Here is a 24,594-nt window from a genome sequence, read left to right on the forward strand (position 1 = left end):
GCGAGAGGTGGCGTACCCTGGACTGGTTGCCAGTCAATCTCAGGATACATGTATAAATATATATGAATTGTTGGACTGCCCATTCCTTTCAGTAATTATTTGGGGTTTTGATTGCGCTGAGAATTATTCTCACATAGAGCAATATGGCCCTTTATAAGTTTAATAAACAAGTTCCCTATTTTTTCTTTAACAAAAATTAAAATCTTAATTAAATTGATGTTCTTCATCTTGTTTTTTCACATTTTTTTTCTAAATATTTCAATTAATAATTGAACCTCTTTCAAAATATTGAACGTTTTGTTACAAAGGAAACATTACAATAACAAACGACAAACTCATCGTGTATAGTGCCTGTTGGTAGATGACATTACACTTCAAGAGAAGAAATGGCTGTATAATTGTATGCAGAAAGTGGTTTCTCTGAGGTACAGCTGTTTCTATCCAAGCCAATAAATCAACTTGAAATATTGGAAAGCCAGTACATACAGTATTATTGCCTTGCTATTCTGCCTCTAAACTTGGATGGGTCCGAATTTTCTCTCAACATGAGAAACTAGCCGCCACACTAGAATTATGACCCAGGGGCACATGTATTGGTCTCAAACATCAAACTGTCTGTTCAGTCATGGCTATGTGGGTTCTATGACTAAATGAAAGAGGAAGTGGCCCTTTCCCATTCTCATTGCTAGGGGCCTTGGTGTTTAAGAATGATCTGTGATGACGTGTTGATTCCAATTTGTCTCTGATGTAACAAGGAAGAAATATGTTGCCTTCCCATTGGGAAGGCAAAATGAGGCTTAACACTGCTGCAGCTGAAACTATTCTCCTAACAGCATGCCTCAGGGTGTGTTTTTGGTAATATAAATAATTTAGCCACTACACTTTGAGTTTGCCTTTGGGCCTGGAAACCCATACCCAAATCATGAAAGCATCACATCAGGGTTTAAAGGCCCAATCTATGATTAAAATGTAAACAACAAGGTTGCCCCAGTGCAAAAATTCAAAATAAAGAACTACAATGACATTTCATAGCAAACTCACATTTTTTGATGTTGCAAAATGTTTGTTAATGATTAATGTGCACAGACACAAGGGTAAAATATGTGTACATACAGTGTGTATATTTTTTCTCATTAAATATATAATAGATAGATTAAATCCGGCAAGCATACTTTCGATCTTGATCGTCTGGAGCCTGACCTGTTTTGATTACTTCTGAAAACATACACTCAAAAAAACAATTTTCATCATTTAAATACTGTTGGGATCTGGGTGGAAGTCTAATGAAAATGCAGCTACTGTACAGCTACACAGGTTGATTACAGCTGTCAACAATCAATAAATGGGCTGGGTCAATATTTCAAAATGGGAATATGTAATTTGTGTAAAGATTTGTTTAAAGACACTCCAAAACACAGTTGACAATTTTTAATACTTCAATGGCAACAAACAGATTTATCACAAAATGTTCTGGTACTAAATGAAAACAGAAGGAAACCCTGAAATACAGTTAACAAATCGTTTCAGGATGACTGATGACAAACCGAGTGTATGCTGGATTTACAACAAAATATCGACTCATTTATTCAGCCACCGAAACACAGACAGAAATAACACAGATGATGTATCCGCCAGCTTCCATTTTTAACGGCCTTTACGAAACAACAAAACACAGATCTGAGGTCTCGGAGGCCATCCTATATTCTCAAGAATCACTGACACCATTCCTCACCTCCTGAGTTTTCTTAGTTTGAAGGAAATCTGTACCTGATGAAAAAAAATACTGAGGGGATATGATGAATCAACGCACTGGCAACATTTATTTTTTCCTTAAAAGTATAAAGCTATAAACAAATGGATGACAGTCTAATAAATACAACAAAAACAAGCTTTTATGTTAAGATTTTGTGCGAAACAACAGAACCATAAAACCACCGCAAAAAACATCGTAAGAAATACTGTCTTTGTGAGTGAACATTGTTAGCATTACTGGTTATGGACATAACGAGACATAGTTACTGTTATTGAATGGAAAACCTAAATGCCACAGATGTTTTGAGAGATACTTAAGATTACAAGTTTGATTGAATTAATTAGTTCCTGGGGAAATTGTTTGTCAAACTGACTTGTTATTTGTCCGCTTTACCAAAATATTTAATCTTCTCTGAAGCTTCAGAGCAGTTGTGAAGTATTTCAGCATGTGGCATTATCACTGTTCATGCATGGTGCTGCCTGTGCGTTTATTGTGGATTTATGTGGATTTACAGAGTGTAATCGCCCATAGTAGAAACAAATGTGAGAAATTATTGATATATGGGCATAATCATCAAACACAAATATGTGGTTATTTTCTATCTCCTCCAACAAAAGCACTATCTTAATTCTACGTTCAAAAACCAATTAATGTTGGGAATTTGGTTAAAAGAGCATTAAAACAGATTTCTCATTCAATGTGTTACAATATCTCTGAGAGTCCAACCGAAAGGTGAAAGAGTTAAGTAAAAAGGCAAACAAGTACATTCAATCCATTGATGTCCTAGATCTAACTGGACATCTTCTACATATCTCACCACATACTGATCTATCATATCAATGTCAAAAACAAAAGTGGTTAGCAAAAGTGCCATGGCAAAACAAAGTTAAAAAAAAAACAGTAAAGGTAAAAATAAAATTTCATAACAACTAAATGATGTGTTTTTCACGGCACCACCAAGTGTGCAGAAGATCACAAAAGGCAACAGAGTAAAAGCACAAGATTATGGGGGTGCAGCAGAAAAACCTGAAGTGGTACCCATCCATTCACCCGACGACGTAAAAAGAGCAGTATTATTTGTTGTACACAAAAAAAAACAAGGTTAGAGAATCCAAGGACCAATTCTACACCAATATCACTAAACACAAGCACACAGTGAGATGTTTGACATTTTGCTCTGAAGGAAGTTACCCACTCTTCAGGGCGATCTGACTGGCAAGTGCCTCTACAGGCTCTTTGGATGCAAAGGCTGGACTGGAAAAGGCAGGTGTGGTGAAAGCAACGTGCAACCTGTGGTGTTGTCAAGATGAGGAGGCGTGCCTTTGCCTCTGGCTCCCTGTTCTGCTCCTCTGTTTGTCGTACTTGACCGAGACAATGAGGAAGACCAGCAAGGTGATGCCCTGAATCCCCGCCAGGAGAAAGAAGTAGTAGTGCAGAGAGCAGTCATTGATGTTGCCTACAGAGAGAGAAAACAAGTAATTGTGTGACGCTGGAAAGCAGGACACCTCAGTTGATATGCAAGAAAGGCTTTAAGTTGACATTAAAAAAATTAAAGCTGCATGAGAAATATAAGAATAGAACAGTTGTGAATAATAACTGAGGTACATTAAAAGAACCGCGAGGCAAAGGCTCAGGAACAATAGTAGTATTTTGCTTGTGTTTGACATGTGCAAGTTGAACGTGGGAATGGCTGGAAAACACAGTTCTGGCAGGAATTAAGATTCTCCACTGTCCTATGAAGATGAAGACGCTTACCTGACCTCACACTTCAGAGTTGATAAAAAAGGCAGTTCCAATGACATAAATAGGGAGGCACTGTTGGTAATGATTTTTGCCAGGGAGTCTTCATCAATATGAAAGGAAAGATTTGTTTCCTTGTGGGAACAGGATGAAATTAAAAGGAAAAAAAAAAAGATGCTTCCTATGACTTGCTAGAACTTCACTATGTGTTGTATAAAGCCGGAGGGGAAGCCGAACAGAGAAAGCAAATTACAGAGTTGATTAATTATACATCTTGATGGTCCATGGTACTTTCACAGCTCTGTTGGCTCAAGTGATTGTTTCATAAGGCAGCCAGCAAGTTCAAGTTAAAAGCTGCACTTACGTTTTTGTTTTTTTGTTTGTTTGGGTTTTTTTTGCCTTCGCTATGATTTCAAAAACTGTGCTAAGTTAATGACTGTTAAATTATCCGCAGTTTTTAAGTATAATGACAAGTATTCTGGCATTCAGGTAGCTCATGTACTCATGAGCATGTAGAGTGGACCAGCTGCATGTGGCCAACTTCATGAGAATTGTAATTCTGCCGGAAATGGCCATGTTCCATTCGCAAGGCTTATAAAGGTTTCCTCTACTGCAGCATACTGAAAAACATGAATTCAGTTTATGTAACAAGTGCTAGGTGAGGATCAGCTACACGACTGGATAGTGCTACTGATATCTAACAAACCACGTTATTGTCAATAGAGTAAATGTGAAGACCCAGAGCAGTCTTTTTTCTGAGGCTCCTATTAGCTTATCCATTACAGGCTGTCACATTGAATAAAGGGCCACAGAAAGAGAGGCTGACTTGATTTTAATTAGATATTTCAAATTCTACCTTTTTAATGGATTGGGGGATTCTGCGTGGCGGTGCTTATGAGCTAAATATTGTGCGTTAAAATTCTAATTAATTTGATTTTCTACTTCTACTTCGTCATTTTTGGAATGAATCTTATTAGATTTTTTGCAGAGAATGTATGATTGTTACAGGACCATTATGTTGTTTACAAAGCTGCAGTGGCCTCTGCTGACTACAGATGGTCATTTTGATTATTTTCTGAATGCCGCTCTTAGATTAATTATTAACCCTTACTTGAAAATCTCTAATCAAAATGTACCGCACAATCTAGAACTGTGAAATTTATAAACTTTTAAATAAGATACCAATGCAACATACATGGTTTCCATAGGATGTGCAAAAAGCAAAAACAGGCTTTAACACCATCACATCATACAGCTACAGTGCCTCTGCACACCAAATAAAATTGCAGCTCAATGCTGAATCTTCCAGCAGGACTGGTCCGGTCGAATTGAAATTGAACCCTCTAGATAAAAATATTTTAGAATTTATAAGGTATTCTCTTGAAGTACACCACAAAACATGAGGTTCGTTCCAAGTACTTTTCCTGTACATTTCCAGGTATTCCCCTTAAAATTTAGGTATCAAAGGAGTTCTGTTCCTGTGAAGAGCGCGCTATGCTCAGGTCATAGAACAGGTCAGTCAAGAAACACTGGGAAACATATGTACATACCGGTACATATGTTTAAAACCTTTCTCACTTAGTAATTAAAAGTAATAATGCTTTTAAAAGATGCTGGAACAGTCCAGTCTAACTATCTTTAATGTAGATAATTACTATCATACTGAAATACAAAATAACGTTACTCTATTGAGTTTGACCATATGGACCACAGTAGAACAGAAATACTTTAAATGAAGTAAAACAACTTGCTTAAACCACTGATTTAGAAGAGATATGCATCTGTAATAACATCTTGCAAAGTTCTGTGATGACACTTTCAAACTTACACTAAGTACAGGGAAGCTGAACTACATGCTGGCTTGAGTTTTTTTGCTCTATCAGCTCAAATTAAAGTGTTCAGAGATGGATGCTGAAAATGAAAACAGTAGTAGTCTTAATCTTCTTAAATGTAATGTAAATGAAAAAAAAAACATGCAACTGAAAAAAGGAGCAGACTAACAGTAGAGAGGTAAAATATTGGTGCTTTAAAATAATGTTAGCTAAAATGCCGTTCATAAGGTTAGAGCGAAATATTGATAAATCTTTGATATACATTTACATGAGGTTGTGGAAATCCAAGAAACTAGTCAGAGAGACGGCAAAGAACAACATGGGGTCTGAATAATAGAAAATAATTCCCCCCAAAATAGATAATTACTGAAATTATTCATAAAAGGTTGAATCAATACTCTATCAGACCTAAAAAAAAGAACAAGCTGCTGTGTATCTAACATGAATATAGATGTGGTATCATATTAAGAACTCCATCAATTAACTTATCATCTGCTGTTTTACATCATGATATGTAGTTTTTTTCATAGTCTGGCCTGACTTAATGTTCCTTGCAACGTGTATAAACGCAGATAATAAGCTATAAACCGAACCGTCTCGTACCTGCAGTTGTTTAAACATGCATTTTTCTTCTTTCCAAGAAGGCCACAATAACACCCACCTTTCAGTATTAGCACCAGCTGCGATACAGTGTATTCTGGGCTAATATTGAAGCCTTCATGTTTTTGTGCATGATTTAACAGGGTGTCCTTTGCTGGAGATCAAAGAGAGGGATTAACTCATTTGAAACAAGTGATCCCACAGCTTTCCATGATCACTTGGGTTCAGTGGAGCAGATCACGCTCACTCTGTGCACCGTGCTTATAGTAAATTCTATTCCGCATCGCACTGCTGAGTGCAGGCTTTTGTTGATAATTAGAAATTGAGGGGAACCATGAGACACAGTGATGATAGGATACAACACACAGGACTGATTCTTCTGTCGATGTGTTGTGCAGCGAGCCATTTACAGAATATAGCTTGAAACCTTTGATCTCGGAAGAGAGAGCCAGGCAAATGACTGATGTTCTGCCCATACATTAATTAAATGACTGGCAAATGGAAAATCCTAAGATATCGGAAAAATTATTTTGACCCGTGTCACACTCTTAACTTATGCTGTTGTCATCTTAATCTGGTCAAAGGTTTGAATTGAGAGGGATAGATTGAAAACAAAGCACCATTTGAATAATTCATGATGTGGAAAAAACAATGTGGTTGAAGGCGAGCAAGGGAAGAAAAAGAGAGAGCACTTGCAGGGAGGCCATTTGTATATTCAATCGATAATTCACTTAAAAGGATAATAAACAAGAGTCTTGAGCAGCACTATTAATTAATGAAGCAGTATAGCAAAGAAAGCACAAGGAATGATTAACTAATGAGAAAGGTCGGAAATATTTATACAGGGCAAAATATTCATGTTGTTTTAGTCCCACTCAGGTTTTAACATGGACTAAAGATTTATTCACTTGAAAGTGAAGATATTCATTACTGCAAACCTGCTTCTAGACACTTCATCACAAATCAGAATTTGGGACTTACTTCAAAAGTAAAAAAATAAATAAAATTAAAAAAAAAGTTAAAAACTACTGCAGCATTTAGATCACTCTGGTAGACGACTGGATCTCAACCTAATTATACATTTCTAAACTTGTCTTTTGTTAGTTAGACCTAAGGAATAAAAAAGGGAGCCTGGACAATTGTGCAAGGTTTCAATTTTGAAACTCTTCTTGCTCTAATTATTACACATTAAGTCTTTTCAGAATCGAACCCTCAGGCCTCATTGGGTAACAAGAACCCTTTCAGAAATAGGGGAAGCTAATTACAGCAGCGAAAAACTAAACAAGGACTAGCCATGAAAATCATTAGAGAAGTCCATAAATATTTGACAGATGTATTAAAGGATAATTTCCAGCAATAAAGGAAATAAGTACAAACGAGTTGGACTAGAGTATTATGGAACAAGCTTTGCTTTTGCATGATTCTCCTGGGGGACTTCCAGTTGTGATCTTTAGGGGTCAGTTTTCTATCGCTGTGTCCACAAATGACAGAAATGTGATTTCAAGGAAGTCCTTTACATGAAAAGTTTATGATTTGAGTGATAGAACCCCCAAGCTAATTTACTTGTAAGTGAGTTTAAGGAGACCACAAGAGTCCTGATGAAACGGGTCAATAACAATTTCACAATTGAAAGAAGATCAATTAATTCAGAACTTGAGTGCAATGACCCTATACTTTCATGTTTCTGTGCAATCAAAGCCATCCATCGCATCATATCGAAATTAAATAAAGAATCAATGCATTTATGTTTTAAATTTTAAAATATTCTGTGGCCTACATGTACTCTGTGATTGAGCAAATCACCACAACATGCCAGGTAATTAGCTTTTAACCTCCCATTCTTGTGACACACACACACACACACACACACACACACACACACACACACACACACACACACACACACACACACACACACACACACACACACACACACACACAAAAGGGGTCTCAATGAGTGCTTATTTCATACGATTTTATAAGCAAGCAGACTTTTCTTTCCCCATTATTGTTTGCTGGGCTGGGAAATCCAACATTTGAAGTATTGGCTACCTCTATTCATTTGATAGGGAAATATTTGACCTGATTTAGACCCTCTGCTCCGACTGGTGATTCCTGTCTTTTGTTAGGCAGTGGAGTTGAGCCTTCTTTAGAGATGCCTGTCAGCAGCAAAGATACACAGCTTAATGGCCATCATTTTTATTGTATCCGCTTAGTGCTATTGAGATGAGAAATCAACAGCACAGTCCATTCCTGCTAAGAGTCCTTTTAATTGCATCAAATCAAAGATTTTAACTGCATGAATGGTATTAACATTGAGTTTTTTTTTTGTGTGTTGTTTTTTTTTTTTTTTTTTTTACATCAAATGTTACCAATGTGGGTAGGTTTAATTAACATTTAAAAATGATAAACACAACTGAATATGTCCCCGTTCGTCAAAATGATCCATGTTCAAGAAAAGTTGAATACAGTCTTTGCCACAAACTCTGTAACTGACAGACTTTTTGTCAACTTAACCAGTTGTGACATTCAGGGCTTCCATTAAAACATTGACATTTCACTGAATGTGATCCAAATCCGTGCGAGCAGGATGTACGAATGTCACTCACTCTGAATGTCATAACATATCCAACACAAGTGATAAGAAGAGTCAAGACCTGGACACTGGTCAAAGAGAAGGTTATTTCCTGTCATATGACCATATTCACAGAGAAAAGACATGATTAAAATGCAAGATTAGAAGTTAATTGACAAAAAAGTCAATTTTCTGAGAAGAAAAATTATATTCTATGGGAAGTACATGCATGAGAAAAGGACTAACAGCTGATCTTTGATTTGATCTCTTTAATTTGGTCAAGAATATTAAAAGATGTTTTATTGTGCTTGACTGAGGAGTTTGAAGATTGTATTGACCTTAAAACAACATATTGATGCCAGTATGTTTAATGTCCATCATTGACACAGAGCATTTACTGAGCAATACAATCTGTGAGATTTTTGATAGGGATGGAAATATACATACTAAAAAAGTAGCCAAGGGGTCATTAACCACATTTGGCTGAATGCAAGTTCTTACTTGACAAGCATCCAACATCTTCTGAATCTGGTTATGCTCTCTTCTCAATTATAGGTCAAGTGCAGACGTTTGCCAGTTTGAAGTGAGGGGATTAAATACTTCTGATTGCAACGGTGCATATACAAAACCCATTGAAAACTTCATGAACAGAGATGTGATCTGCAATCGTATCTACAAAGTTAATGGATGTAAGCCTTTATTAAAAATATTTATCTAAGTTGTCAAATTGAGGACACTATTACACTGTTATTTGGTAGGCATTTTATTCACAATAGAATCTATACCATAAAGAGGGAAACTTAGTGCTCCAACACCTCTCAAGTGCTTCAAAAAGTTCCCGTTGTGAACAGTTGTGTTGCTTTGACACAGGACTTCTGTTTTTTTTGTTCCCTCTCTTATTTAATAAATATCAGGGAAACTGGAACTTCAAAACAACTCAAGATTAAATACAAGATACTAATGTGTGCTGCTCTAATTATTTATCATAATCATAATGTCTCGATGATGCTTTGCTTGGTTATAAATTCGCCATTAAAACCCATTACACTAGCTAAATGTTAAGTGAACTTTGGAGTTTTTTATGTAATTTATTTAACTAATTCAATATTGGCAGCCGCACCAAACCTAAAATGGCTATTTTAGTACTAATAATGACTTCCTGGATTGACTGAACTATTTTAAATGTTATGGACACATGTGTTATTGAAAAACCCATTTAAACCCAGGGCTCATCTAAAGTATTTCTATACATTTTCTATTACGTCCTGGCAGAGAGGACTTGGATTTTTTTTTCTGCGTCAATAAATTAGAAAGTAGACCTGCCACAAAAAAGAAAAAAACAATCCTCAGTCCAGGGAAACTCCTCTGACAGGTCACAACTCCAACTTATTACAAAGGAAATGAACAGCTTGAGCAGTCACACCCACTACATATGTGTCCGGTGTATTCAGCTTTGTTGAAGTCCCAATACATTCAGCATTTCATTTTGGATTCTTATTTCTCAGAATCAAAGGCTTCTTCAGAGTAGAACAGTCTCAGAAAACATCTTGATCCTGCCAAAAACCTCAAGGAGGGTTTTGTATGTTTGATTCATAGCTATGTGGCTTCTGCCCCTTCAGCAATGTTTCAGGCATGCAACAATTGTGCAAACCTATTCAGTGAATATCAGAATAAAAATATCCAAGTATGCAGCTGGAAAAAAATGCATTTCTCGTTATGTTCCTCATAGTGTTTTTCATGCCTTTTGATAAAGGTCTCTGATGTTTCCTGAAAACTTTCTTCTAGATTCAACAAAAAATAAAATAAATTCTTCAATAAGTGCAAAAATCAAAACCAAATCCATAATGTCTGATATGAATGTCATGTAAAACTCTATTTTAAGAAAAGTGTGCCCCAAATTGAAAGGGTTCATTCTTGGCACTTGGTCCATCCTTCTATAATCCTGCGTAGACACACAGGGAGACAAACAGAGGCTACTTGGCTATGACAAAAGTTCTCTATATACATATAACTTTTTGGTAGAGAATGTTGGGACTTTCAAAGGGTTGCCCGACTTTGATAAACTGAAATTTGTCTCATTGAGAAATGTCTATCCATCCATTATCAACCACTTTTCTTGCACTTAAGGCCGCCGGGATGCTGGAGCCTATCCCAGCTGTCAATGGGCGAGTATAGAGTACACTCTGGACCCGCTGCCAGTCAATTACAGGGACACATATAGACAAACAACCATTCACTCTCTCATTCACACATCTAGACACTTTTTCCAATGTTCCTGTTACCCTCCTGAAAGTTTTTGGACTGCGGGAGGACATTAAAGTTTTATGTTTTGTTGAAATCTTCTTGTCCTAGCAACAGGTCTTGAATTTCATCTGAGAGGCTTCTTCAGTTCGAATGGGCTATGGGGAATTTCCAAATATAACTGCCAGGGTTTTGGGCGAGTTTAGGTTATGGTGGCTTGGTGTGTAAATGGAAGAGTTGATCGGCTGAAACTAGGTCTACGATGGTTGTTATGCTAATGGAACAAAAGAGCAACTTTACGGGATTACCTGGATTAGAATGTGCAAAGGTAAAGCTAAACAAAGGAGTGAAACCTGTGGGATCACATGAACCGAGGCTCATTTGGACATTACCGGGGGCTGGTTCTGGTGGTGAGTTTCTCCTGGTTGTTTGGAGATGGGCCTGGTCCGTGTGTGCAAATCTGTCTTTGTATTGATCCCGGTACGACGTTATACGGGGGACCCCTCCCCTGTTAAATGTTTTTTCTGTTTTCACAAAGATGGCTTCTTTGACTCCTCTCTCGAACCATCTTCCTTCTCTGGCCAGATTACAGACATTGCTGTCTTCAAGAGAATGGCCCTTGGCCTTCAGGTTCTTAAAGGGTTGTGTTGGTACAACATATGAGGAAAGGCTTGAGATCCTGTGGCTATCCTAATCGGGCGTTCACCAAATCAGAGACCACGGGACCAACGTAAGATAAAGAATGTAGTGTATGCTGTCACTTGCACTGAGGATTATGATGTGTATATATATGTATATATATATATATATATATATACATATATATATATATATATATATATATATAAATGTACATACACACACACAACACACACACACACACACACACACACACACACACACACACACACACACACCGTACATATAAAACCACTGGCACATGGGTTAGCGCTCCAGCCTCACAGTACGAAGGACTCAGGTTGGATCGAGACACGTATGTGTGTGTGTGTGTTTGTGTGTGTTTGTGTGTGTGTGTGTGTGTGTGTGTGTGTGTGTGTGTGTGTGTGCGTGTGTGCGTGTGTGTTTTCATTGCTAGGTTGGCCGTGCCAAAGTATCTTTTGCCAAGAGCCTGAACCCTCAGGCTGTGGTCTGGTTAGTAGGTCCTTGCATGGCAGCTCTGGTAGCACTTGGTAGCCCTGGAGCATCCAGTGTGTGTTAATGGTTCAATGTAATCCAGTGTAAAGTACTGAGAAAAATCAAGGTGGTAAAAGTACCATACACATAGGGATGTTTTGTACACAAGCACAAACTCGCCCACAAACGCAAGAACACACTGCCCTCACACATGCACACACACGTAAGTTGCTTACACAATTGGAACATAATTGCCTCTTAGCAGGTTTAATTATCATATAGTTTAACGTATGAGACAAGTCAATAAAATCCTAATGACCTGCAGAATAGTTGACTACTCAAATCACTCAGGAGATATCTTGTGTGTATCTCTTTGACCCTGCCAACTTAACCAAATTAAATCTTTCAAACTTGATAGTAACTTCCTCATCAACACGATTACCTCTTCATGGAGCACTGCACTGGACTTATTTAACTTTTCAAACAAGCAAGTTGCAACACAGTGACAGCATGACATAAGAGCTGAACTTCCCCCCACTGAGAAGCCAGGTTTGCAGTGCCATCTCCATGTTAACGCTCTGGGGGCAGCTTTACTTAAGAGGAGCTGGGCTTTGTAATCAGACACCCTGCCAGTGATTAATGTTGCTCATCTATCTTCAGGCCTGTAGAGCTCAGTACAACTCAGCACAGCTCAACTGAGATGCTGTTTACTGCACACCATCCTGCCTGGAGCCATGGAAATAAGCTGCATGCATTTTACAGAGAGAGCAACAAGATCTTGAAGAAGCTAACATTCAACAAACTGTGAAAAATAGCCACAATCACGAGCCGCATGATTCCCAACTGTACTTAAAATCAAAGCTATCTGTCACGCATTTTAAAATCAGTGGCCAGGAGGATGTTTTGTTCCATTTATTTTAGTTGGCCTTTGAAATTAAATCAAAACAACAAAAAAAAAGTTTTGGGGGTGATACGGATCCAGTTTAAGTGATGCTTAAGTAAAACTACTTGACTGAAAGATGAATTCGTAGTGTGCCAAGTGTTTTTCTTTGCAATCATGATCCCAAAAAACAACATAGCCACTGGAATTAGGTGTTTGTTAATCAACAATTTATACTGTTGACATGTTTACCGCATGCTCAAGCAAAAACACATCTGTGGTGGGAGTCTCAGCTCACTTGGGAGCCCATCTATTTCCTACAAGCACCTTGCTGATGATTCTTCAACTTGGACTGATTTATACAAACCTTTTGTCTTCAGTTGACAACTCTATTAATTATTGAAAACATTTATTTTAAAACAAGAGAGCTGCACAGCAGGTTGCTTATCCTCTCTGAATGTAACTTATAAACTTCTTCTTCTTCTAAACATTTTTACAACATGTCTTTGGAAAATATATTTCTGTACTCTGAATCAATACCAACACTGCAATGAGAAGTCCACGGACAGAATTACCATGCTTCATCAATAGTCCACTCCAGAGTACGGAAGGCTTGATAACTGTGACATTTATTTGAGGTGGATGTGTGCAAAGTATAGGTAAAGACCAATTACTTCAGTATTGGAGATAGTTCATAAAAGCACAGTATCATTATGTAAATTAAACAAAAGGGAAGGTAAGTCCACAGAAGCCTCCCATGAATTTGCACACACATCAGTTAGAGGACTACAACCAAATGACTGCTCCTTATTCTATATTATCTCAAATACCCTTATTGAGCCAGTATAGGGTGATGACAGGTGAAACAGAAAACACATTAGCTTTTTATGGAGTAATACAAGTTACATGTCTTACCAAAATCTTTGTGTGAGGACATCCAGCCAATCTCTTTGAGGGATACAATAGCCAACAAACCAGAACCCACAAAGGAGCCAATCCCAGAAGAAAAGAAGAAGAGCCCCATGATGGCACTCTGCATAGATTTGGGGGCAGCAGAATAGGCAAATTCAAGACCTGCAAAAAAAGAGTAAACACATTTATTGGTTTTTGGTAAAATGCCATGACAAAAAAAAGATTGCGAACAGGGTACATGCTGTGAACTGGACTGGTGCAATGCCTCTTACATACTGTCTGTAATGGTCTGCAGCAATCAGAGAAAAACAGTTATCTGGTTCCATCTGTCTGCACATTTGCTATGCATAACTGTAACACAGAGGGTTCTGTTGACTGTGAATGTTTTCTTTTCGATATACTTTGTGCAAGACCGAAGTCCCTCTGTACCTGGCAGCAAAATGTCCATGGCTATGCCATTGTTCGGCACAACTTTTAAAAACTGTAATTTCTGGAAAAGATGTCACTTGGTATTTACTAAGATACGAATAAAGAAAAGAACTCAGAAGGTGGGCATGACACACACAAAAAAAGTCATGGAGGGGTGGGGGGACACAATTTTGCCAGAGACTAAATGCCCGACTAAAAGCTGACATTGATGATTTCATGGCACCTCAAACATGTGATTTTTCAAATGAGGCCCTAAAGCTACATCTGTCAAGAGAGATTAGAGTGCTGTTATTGAATATGTTTATTCTTTGAGACCTTCTTTGGGGGGGCTTCATAGCACAAATTAACATGATGAACAGTTTCCTTACAGATACCTGCATTAGTTCATTAGCACACAACAAACAAGTTATTACTCTGTGGAAAATAGGAATGACCTTTTTCAGAACGCACATGTTCATATCCCAAGATAACCTTTTGATAGCAAAAAATGCTGGTCAATAGATATGCATATCCTGGGAGATTGCAAAGGTTGCTGGAGGTTCTGAGGCACATTCTGCACTGCAAAGGGAACCATAAAGACTAACAATGCAATATCATGATAAATCAAACTTTTGTCTCTATGACAACAATAATTCAAAGTATAATAAACGGAGTGTTCACGGCTCCAGCACAAGGCAGACAAGCTTGACCTTTTAGTGAAATAGCAAAACTGGAATGAGAGAAGGTTGACAAAAGTGCATGAAATTTGAAATGTATAAGGCACTATATAAGGGATGACTGTTTAATATCTGGAAAATTGAATTACATAATTAATAAAACCAACACATGGGATAATTTTGCCAAGTTTTTGTATAGTTACATTGCCTGGAAGAAAATAAATTTGGGTGTGGCACATGCAAAAGATTACACATTGTCCTGTGTGCCTGGAGATTGCAATGCATGAGTTAAATGGCACCCAAGGTTTTAAACAGATTTATTCAGAGAGGAAGGCTAAGGGGAAATATTCAATTTTAGCAAACATACTGTATGTCACAATTCTGTCATCCAATTTACCTTGAAGTAAGCCTTGCGGAATAGCATGGAGCGAAAGAAGAGTTTATTTTAAGGATCCCTATAGCTTTGTAATGTCTGGGTTTGACTTTCATAGGCACACTGATAGCTTTCAGTAAATTATAATGTATAACAGGATATGTAATTCCTTTCTAACACCTATTACCTTTTCTAGTCCTCTACATCATGCACAGTCATCCTTTTAAAACTTAGCAACTCGATGGGACATCAATTGTTCCCCTATTAAGGGAGAAAGAAAATCTTAAATGATAATTGCTGAACCATTAATTGTGATATAAAAATGAAACAAGATTTTTATGTACTTTTATGAGCTAACTAGCAGTAGTGATAGGAGAATAACCCAATCATTACATATTCATTCCTCCCAACCATTAAGTGAAGCCTGAATCCGAGACCACAAAAGCAAAGAGATAACATTCAAAAATGTGAGAACACTTTCTGCGATGTATCCTGGAGATTTTAGAATCAGATATTTGGCTACCCTGAAACGTCCTCAATATAAAAACTGCCCTAAAACAATTGCTTTTTTGTCTCTTTTCAGTGTATCAAATGCTTGATAAAATGTTTGACCAGTTTCTCATATTGTCCCATTACTGTATTACAAGACCAATATGCTGTTACTTGTCATGGAGTTTAATGAAATGCCATTTTCTCTTTAGGTCAGTGCTCACAAGAACAGGGGAGCATGGCTGCAGAGCAGGTTTCAGCTGGTACCAACAAAGCTTCAAAAGAAGTTTACAACTTTCCTTTACAAAAGAACCACTCAAGCCTATATTGCTCTACGATTTTCTTTAAAATCATTTTCTAAAAAAGGACTAAGAAATACATTTCTCATGAGTAAGCCAAGACTGCAAAATGTCCAGTGGAAGATTATTGGTTTTATAAAGACAATTCTTCTTAGATTTATACATACATATATATATATATACACACACACACACACACACACACACACACACACACACACACACACACACACACAAACACACACACACACACACACATATATGATTGGAGAAATCTAATCAGTAATCAAACTTGACATTAAAATCATACGAGGAAGACCACTGTCAGCAATATTTACAATGAGAATAAGTCTATTTTTTGCCATTTAAACAATAAAGACCTATTTTTGGTTGATTTTTTTTCCTGCCAAATTGAATCTCTTAAAAAAGTGATTATTCACATTGCAATGAATTGTGAATTGAAACGGAATAATGAAATAAGTTGGTACTTTCTCCACCTATGTCCCAAAAATTTTGTGTTTTTTTTTTTGTTACATACTTTTTAATCAACATTTATAACTGATACGCAAATAAACTTGTTTCAATTTTACGATGTTATATTTAGAAGTGGGAGTTTATGGGGATTAAACATCAACAATAAGCATGTTTGGTCTGGTGGCAAGTAAGGTGGCATGGTGGCGTGGTGGTTAGCATTTCTGCCTCACAGCACCAATGACTGGTCCAAATTCCCAAAGGGGGCCTTTTGGTGAGAAGTTTGCATGTTCTGCCCAGTGTCTGCATGGGTTTCATTCCACAGTTCAAAAGCGGAAGAGGTTAATTGGAATAAATGTGGAAAAAATGCCCAGATGTGTGAATGAAAGAGCTAATGGTTGAATGACTCTATATGAGGCCCTGCAACCAACTGGTAATTGGTCCGAAAGAAAATGAAAGTTTACATTATTATCACAATTGTCTTGCTCTTGTGATTTTAGCCGAGGTGATACATGATAGAGTATGTAATTTTTGTTGTTTTATTCATGCATATATTTTCTATTTGTTCAGATGACAAGCAGAGGAAGAAAATATATTGAAACTGGCTGCCTTTATTATCTCGATAGTAAAAGATTTGTTTTTTTACACCCTATTTGTTAAACTTTCCATTACCGAAGAAGGTCCTGCTGTGGTGTGAGAAAATCAAGATAATCAATATAGATCAATTGTAGATCAATATCTTTGGTTATTTGCTTTGGATTACAACCTGTAATGATGAAGCTGGTGCAGTAAGATAATAAATCAGTGAGCGAAAACCGTTTACACATTAGTCTTCATTGCATTTAGCCCCAGAGATTGAACATTGCAGTTTCAAGCAGATAATCGATTCTGAATAGCTCAGTGTCAAGGTGAATCACTTCATGCAACTGTTAAGACTCATCAAACTAGGACATATTATTAAACTATTAAAACCATTATGTTGACATGAATGTAGAGCTTAGTGAGAACTTCTGATGATCCCACAGTGAGGCAGGTATTTAACAGGTAATATCAAATAAATCATCTTTAAAGCTTTTTTAAATAGCATATAGACATGCAAATGGTATTTTGCTAAACGTACATGTATTCATGCCAATTATACTGAAATAAATATTCATCCAGTCATTGTGTTAATGGTAGTAGTTAGGTTTTATGGGGATCTGCAACTTACCTAATATATACAATAGGTTGGGATTTGAGACCCAGACATCTTTATATCGTGGCAACATTTAATCTAAAATCTTACCTATCACATTTTAGCTAATCACCAAAGACTGCATTTTCCTGCAATTATATACTTGGCCATATCGGGTAACTTTTCCATTCTTTGTAAACATAACTTAACTAAAAGCAGTTACTCTGGCTCAAATAAACAACTGTACCTGCAATACTGGCAAAAATTTCACTGATTCCAATCAGCACATATTGTGGCACCTGCCACCATATGGGTAAATCTGCCGCATAGTAGATAACCTTGCCAAGAACCTGGTCGATGGGACCATTCCTTCTGACGATCTCAAGGCGTTTGGTTTCCAAAATACCTGAGGAGACAGACACAAATAGAGTGATTACTTGGAAGAGAGATTTCTGGGGAACACAAAATATATGATGGAAAAGTTGTGCAAAGTCAGTCATAGACTTGGAATTTGTATGAATTTGTATTTTTTATCCACAGATACTGACAGGATTAGAAGTCTTACTGATGGTCAATTGAGGATTTAACTAGTTTTAGGGCTGCCGTGACATATCTTTATGCTTCCAATGTATGTTACATACTAATGGAAAAGTCCGATGGAAACTAATGGAAATCCGAGCAGTTGTCATCAACCACCGCTGCTTCCTAAAAGCTTTGTTCGATAGCTATTATCATGTAACTTGCAGCTATTTCCAGATAACTCCCGGAGACAGCCTCCTATCATAACTACACTTAATGCGGTCTTTGAGAGGAGTTGTAGCCTTGTAATCCGACTATCCTATAATACAAGACGTTGATCTCGGTCAGTGTGGCCGCTGGCTTGCCCAGAGCAAGTCCTCTACCATAAACACCAGCATGTTTTTTTTCCCCTCCCGTCATGTATCCAACAGCCCAGCGTGATCCCTGGCATCTCTGCACCAGCTTTGTGAAATTAAAAATAGAGATGGTTTGGACACTTAGAACGACAGTGAGCTTTGACCAAAGCCGATTAGCACACACAGTTACGAGACTGTGATAAAAAATGCTTAGAAAAAAAAAAATCACTTCAAAAGCTCTGTCAGCACAGCTCTGCAGTATTGGGCCCAGTGTGTGGCTGGAGTCTGGAACCTTTATACACAAATCAAAAGGGGATCACAAACTGTCCACTGTCTGCATGACAGCATGTTTTCGCCTGTCCCTTTGCGCTGCATAGGAGGTCCCAATCTCCCTGCCATGTATGTCAGTAAGCACCATGAAACTCTGTGAAATATTGCCGCACCACTGTCATAATGACAAATTCCTGCATATTTCTTCCATGATGATGAATGTGATTCTAACTATAACTCGGCCTATGTTGTGGACAGAGTTGCAGGCTGACAGTTCAATGTGTTGGACTGGCTTTACGCTGGGTGAAAGCAGTCACACTTGGTCATTCAAAACTAAACATCTGTTGGTTTCGTGAAAATTTCAGGCAGTAGACACATGTAGAAAAGCATTAGGGTAAAAAATGTGAGCCATAATGCACAGTCAGGCAGCTCCCTGAAATCAGTATGTTTAAAAGAAACGAAGTGGACCGAGACAGTATTTCCCAAAAATGGCACTGAGCCAGAGAAAATCAGCCTGGAATGAATAACTGCTGCTCATCGATGGCATGTGATGGGTACTGTTCTAATTTCATTTTTACCGGACAACACAAACCAAATTCTTGTGCAGATTCTTGTATAGAATTGATCAAGTTGACTTAAAATCCAGGTCAAGACTGGTTTGCACACTCGTTGCGTATTCTGCCACTTGTGTGTGACCAATTCCCACATCACTACACCATCATAAACCCTTTCTCTACATTTCTAGGACTTAAAATTGCTTCCTGCAATATTCTGAATATATTTTCCTAGAATGCAAGTGAAAGGATCGCACTTTCTTTCAGGAAGCCAAATGGAAAAGTACATACTTGAATAGCTTTTCAGCACCAGAAATGAACATGTTAGAACACCTTTCCATCTACATGTTCATGTTCTCTTAAAAGAAAATGTACTTTAAACTGTAAAGTAGATGCATATTTGCTTAGTAGACCATCAACAAAATAACACTCAAAGGAATAAAAGGTTTTTGATGGGCCACGATCAGGCTTTAAAAACCTTGAAACTTGACAATCACAGTATTTTCAGAAAACAAACTTTCTCCTTTTATCTTTATGTACAAAGATTAATGACTGCTATTAGACTTTAGGCTATACATTAAACTTTATAGCATTAAGTGCTGAAAGGAAATGGTGTTAATTTTACTTAAATTCTTCACGAAATGGCACTTCCCAAACTAACCTGTAGAAAAAAAGGTTTCATGTAGATACAAACAGCTTTCCAAACTGCCTTCAAAAATAATCTAGAGAAGTAACTTGAAACAACGGACCTGCCTCGACTTGCAACTCATTTATTCATGACAACATAATGATTATATGACACAAATTCTATAAATTTTTTGTTTTTCTTTCTTGAACACAACATAATCACACTTTAAAAATGAAATTTTCAAGCACAATTGTCAAACTGGTTTCAATCGGTCTTAAAAAAGGCCTTTGTCAATCTTCAAGACCAGCAGTCTATTTCTAAGGTCATTAATGACAGAACATCCTTGTATTCTAAGTGGCAGATGTGTTGTGCATCTGAGAAAGGAGAAAAAGGCAGCAGGTACAAAAAAAATGCTTTGATTCTCAAGACTATTAGTGATTTGCTTTCTTCCTGCCTTCAGACTTGTATCTTTCAAACATTTTAGCCTGGATATATCAATGCAGCAGCACCCACTGACAGGCTGGTCTCAGACTTCCAAAATAATCCACAGGCTGAAACCGAAAAGCACAGTGCAGTGCTGCTGTAAGTGAGTGCAGTCATCCAGGACAGAAAAAGTGAGATGCCACAGCTCCCCCTGTGCTCCAAAGGCTGCAGAATAAAGAAAAAACTGTGTGGAGCTATTCGCCCCTTTTCCTGGTAGAGTAAGGGTCTGATAAAGGGAAAATGAACACAACCATGACAGATCATCTGCCGAGTCCCAAAAAATAAATAACACACGAACAGCAACAGTAGTTGAATAAAAGATCTGTCGAATGAATAGGAGGCATGTCTGGAGTATGTAGAATATGTCAATAAATTCCATAGACTGTGGACCATATTTGTATTATTGCCAGAGAGACAGAATTTAGAAATTACTCTGACGTGAGGGTACCACCTGGTCACTGACAGTTGGATTCACTTTGCTTTGAATCTATGCAAAAAAAAAAAACAACTTGAATTTAATCTTTTCTCAGTTTTTATCTGGGCGACTTGTATAACAGCACAGTGAGAACAGGTTAATACACTCACCTGCTGCCACAGCGGAACACATAACAAAGAACATCCCAACTGCAATGCGCTTCAGAGAAGAGGGTAGCAGGCCACGTCGTTTTAGGATGGGGTCCACCACTTTGTCCTTAAGGGGTATCAGTATAAGGATGAGCACTGCGTCAAACATGGTGAGCCAGGCCGTTGGGAAGCGGAATGTCATCTAGGGGATCCAAGGGGAAATGTGAGGAAAAACTTTACAGAGCAACAAGGCATGAAAACTATAGAGAATGTCAATGAATTCCAACACTGTTTTGTGTGTGTGTGTGTGTGTGTGTGTGTGTGTGTGTGTGTGTGTGTGTGTGTGTGTGTGTGCATGGGTCAGTGTGCAGATAGTTGTACACTATGGTCTTGCTATTGCTTTGGCACCCCCAGGTGGTCAAAATACAACATGAGTAAGTGAGTGGTTGGAACATTATTGCCTCATTCTGGATTTAATCTTAACCACTCACTTCCATTAAGATATAAATACATATTAAGAAATAAAAAAATATATATTTGTGTTCACAAAATGACTCCTATTTTTGCATTGTTGCTGCTGTTGGTAATAGCCAAATTATCTCTGGTTGATCTCTTCTTACTGTATGACTTATTTTCGGTTTAATTCATAACTTCTGGCAATATTGAGTTTCCCAGGAAGTATTCTTCTAGTGATTGTCCTTTGTCATGCTAAAAATGACAAATTATAAAAGGATACGGTTGTTTCCCAGTGCATGACTGGGATGATAAGTGTGTTGGCATTTCTTGGTTGCGGTGGCTCTTGTACCACTTCCTTCTCAGAAGTGGAAGAATCAAAATGAAACAAAAGAAACTTCATTTTCAGTACTTGCAGATACACAGGTGGTCATAGTCTTCTATCTTATCTTGGTTAGATCACTGACAAATAAAAAGAATGAGTACAGGAAATAAATGAGTGCTACATAGCTTTGGTCCCACTGATGTATATGTGTGTTTATGTGAAGTAAGGAGTATTATCGCCTCAGGCACTTTAAAATTAAAAATGGAACAATGGGAGAATGTTGAAACAAGCAATTTCAGCTCTAAAAGCTTGTTGCTAATAGAAAAATCTAATCTCTGATAAGAGGTTTTGATTAACTTCATTTTCTATCCAGCTTGAGGACTTGCACAGTCTGTGGCAGATAGAATAATATGTTTGCACCACATTCAGCCATATAATTGCACTGTCCACCTAACAAGGCACACTATGACCGTACAGAATGTACTTGTAAGAGCTACAATCTTCCTGGTACAAAAGCATAGAATGACAAATGAAACTGTTTTCTTATCAAACCTTTGCTTTCATTGGAAAGGTTACAGAAAAGACAGTTTCTTGGAGTTTTTTTTTTGAGGTGGGGGGGGGCATCTAATTTCTTTATTATTGGCTTAACTATCCAAACCCTGTTTGGATATCCAAACTATCCAAACCCTGTACTTGGCCCTCTGAATTATGAGGTAAATAATTAAAAAGATATAGTTTCAACTCCAATTGGCAAACAGGAAGTAGAAATTGTCCACAAAATATAAGTTAACTTGGGCAGCCCTTCCACACGAACAGAGAAATATTGTTGAGATGTAGCCTAATCATAAATAGTTACTGGGCATTCACTCTGACCACTTATTTCCAGTAAGTAACCTATAACTTATGGGACAGGAGACAACCTTAGACACTCAGTAAGAGACATTGGTTAACATAAAGCCACAGAAATTTTTCAAGGGAGGAAGCGTATCATAGACTAAACTTATCTCACTTCCCTTTTGATGGCATGACTGGTAGCCCAAAAAGGCTTGGTTCTGTATTTGATGTTAGTTATGATCTACAAGTAAAAACCAACACCACAAGAGAAAGCTCTTAAACTTTTTAAACTGTTATGACAGATGAATGGAAGGACAGGCAGGCAGACAGATGGACGGATAGACAGATAGCCTTTATGGAACGAGTCTAACTCTTTACATTCAGAATGTCAGAATGAAAGGCAGCAATTTCAGCAACACTAATCTAGAAGAATCAGCTGGGGGCACTATAGTGGAGTTAGAATGACAGCCAGGTTGCTAATCTGCAAGGTATTAGTGAAGTACTTCAGACTTAATCCCCAAGGCATTACCAACCTTGCTGCAGTCTCCAGCTGTTACCTACCATTGTGTGGCAGTGACCTATTGACCCTGTTATTTTAAGCTGTGACACAATCCAGTTCAAATCACTCCTATACAGGCAGGTTGGACCCACTCTGGCTACTTAAAATCAACTGACTTGTGTTGAAATGTATAATCTCTGTATAATGATCAAGCCATAAATGTTCCTCCTACTATTTACTTTGAATTGCATGCACTTCCATATATTGCATGGATTCTGAAGGCAAGTGAGACTTCACTGCAAAACTCTCACCATAAATGTTAATGTAAAAACAAATCAAATTTCTTACCAACAAACAGCAGTAAATATAGTGTTGTTGAACTTTTGTTTTATTTTAACTGCTGTTTATCTTGTTTTTTTTGTTTTTTTTTATCTCTGATGATGACAACCTGACATTAGCGAATGTTTGCATCTGGGGACAATAAACAACTCTGGCAGAAATGTAGCTCTATTGGAATTTTTGACAAATATTTTCTCCACTTTGATATTACCTGGTGTGAATCCACAGAACTGTTTGAGGCGGTATCAGGAATCCTCAAATGGAGACTCTGCAGGACGTATGTTGTTTGCATCTACAAAATAATGAAAAGGGTTAGAATCTCTGCATGAGGCAATATTCCACTTTATGATCACCAGGATGTCAGGTGCTTGTCCAGTACTGAAACTAAACAAAATCATATCCCTCTCTATTTACAAACTGCAGTGCAATTGTGAACCAAACATTCTTTTTCCCTCCGTCCACCTTACCATGCCCTGCTTTGTGAAATATGCATCATCGGATTTTGACCAAATTTGCACGATGCATCTTACCTGGAAATAAACCGTCCAGTATGGGATGAGGGCTAAGAAAACTGGCAAGATTTTCACCAAGGATTTCAGCTCTTCTACTTTTTCTTCAGGAAATTTCCCTCCATAGGTCACTTTGGCACCATCTAGTAGTGTTGGTTTGTTGCTTCAAAGGAACAAAAAGGAAATAATCTATAGCTTCAATGAGACCAACAGCCTGAAATTAACAATAAATTATAAAAAAAAAATACATTAAATAGAATTATATTACCTCTTGGAAGCAAGAGGCTTAGTCTGCTTTTTTCTGAACAGCTTACCCTTAAATAACATCACTTCTAGAGATAGGAGAGAAACTTTATTCTAAAGCCTATAATACCACTCTCTGGAGAAAACGCTTTAATAAGGAATTCTTGAAAGGCTATGGGATTGTCAAACTTAATATATTCAAAGCCAAGTTTTTGAACTGATTGTGGTACTTTGATTTTAAGTCAAGTGAAAGCACCTTTCACCACAGGGAATGAAGATGAATGCATGAACCAGTAAAAAAAAAGGATCATACAAGGGGATCAAATGGGGCTTTAACATAAAGGTTTGCCCACATCAACTTTCAGTGGTATTCGACTGGATGAGACACTGTTTTATTTAACTCTTCATTGGAAAATAACTTGAAAGGTCCCTCCTATCCCAACCGATAAATGCTTTTTTC

The 24,594-nt window shown here is 37.5% G+C and overlaps 1 protein-coding gene across 2 annotated transcripts in view; it reads right to left on the reverse strand.

Annotated features, from left to right (window-relative positions):
* Positions 1-1,413: 1,413 nt before the first annotated feature.
* The window catches only part of slc15a4 (solute carrier family 15 member 4), a 28,134-nt gene continuing 4,953 nt past the window's right edge, over positions 1,414-24,594 (reverse strand). For both annotated transcript variants that reach the window (XM_086173613.1, XM_086173614.1), the window contains exons 4-9: positions 23,913-24,054; positions 23,594-23,674; positions 20,954-21,134; positions 17,806-17,964; positions 13,671-13,829; positions 1,414-3,209 (exon numbers count right to left, since the gene is read on the reverse strand). In XM_086173613.1, the coding sequence (XP_086029739.1) occupies positions 3,055-3,209; positions 13,671-13,829; positions 17,806-17,964; positions 20,954-21,134; positions 23,594-23,674; positions 23,913-24,054 (877 nt within the window). In that variant the 3' untranslated portion in view covers positions 1,414-3,054. The remainder of the gene's footprint in view (positions 3,210-13,670; positions 13,830-17,805; positions 17,965-20,953; positions 21,135-23,593; positions 23,675-23,912; positions 24,055-24,594) is intronic.

Source organism: Fistularia commersonii, chromosome 26 (genome assembly GCF_037954325.1).
Source record: "Fistularia commersonii isolate RoL2024-O1a breed Wild chromosome 26, RoL_Fcom_v1.0, whole genome shotgun sequence".
Lineage (NCBI taxonomy): Eukaryota > Metazoa > Chordata > Actinopteri > Syngnathiformes > Fistulariidae > Fistularia > Fistularia commersonii.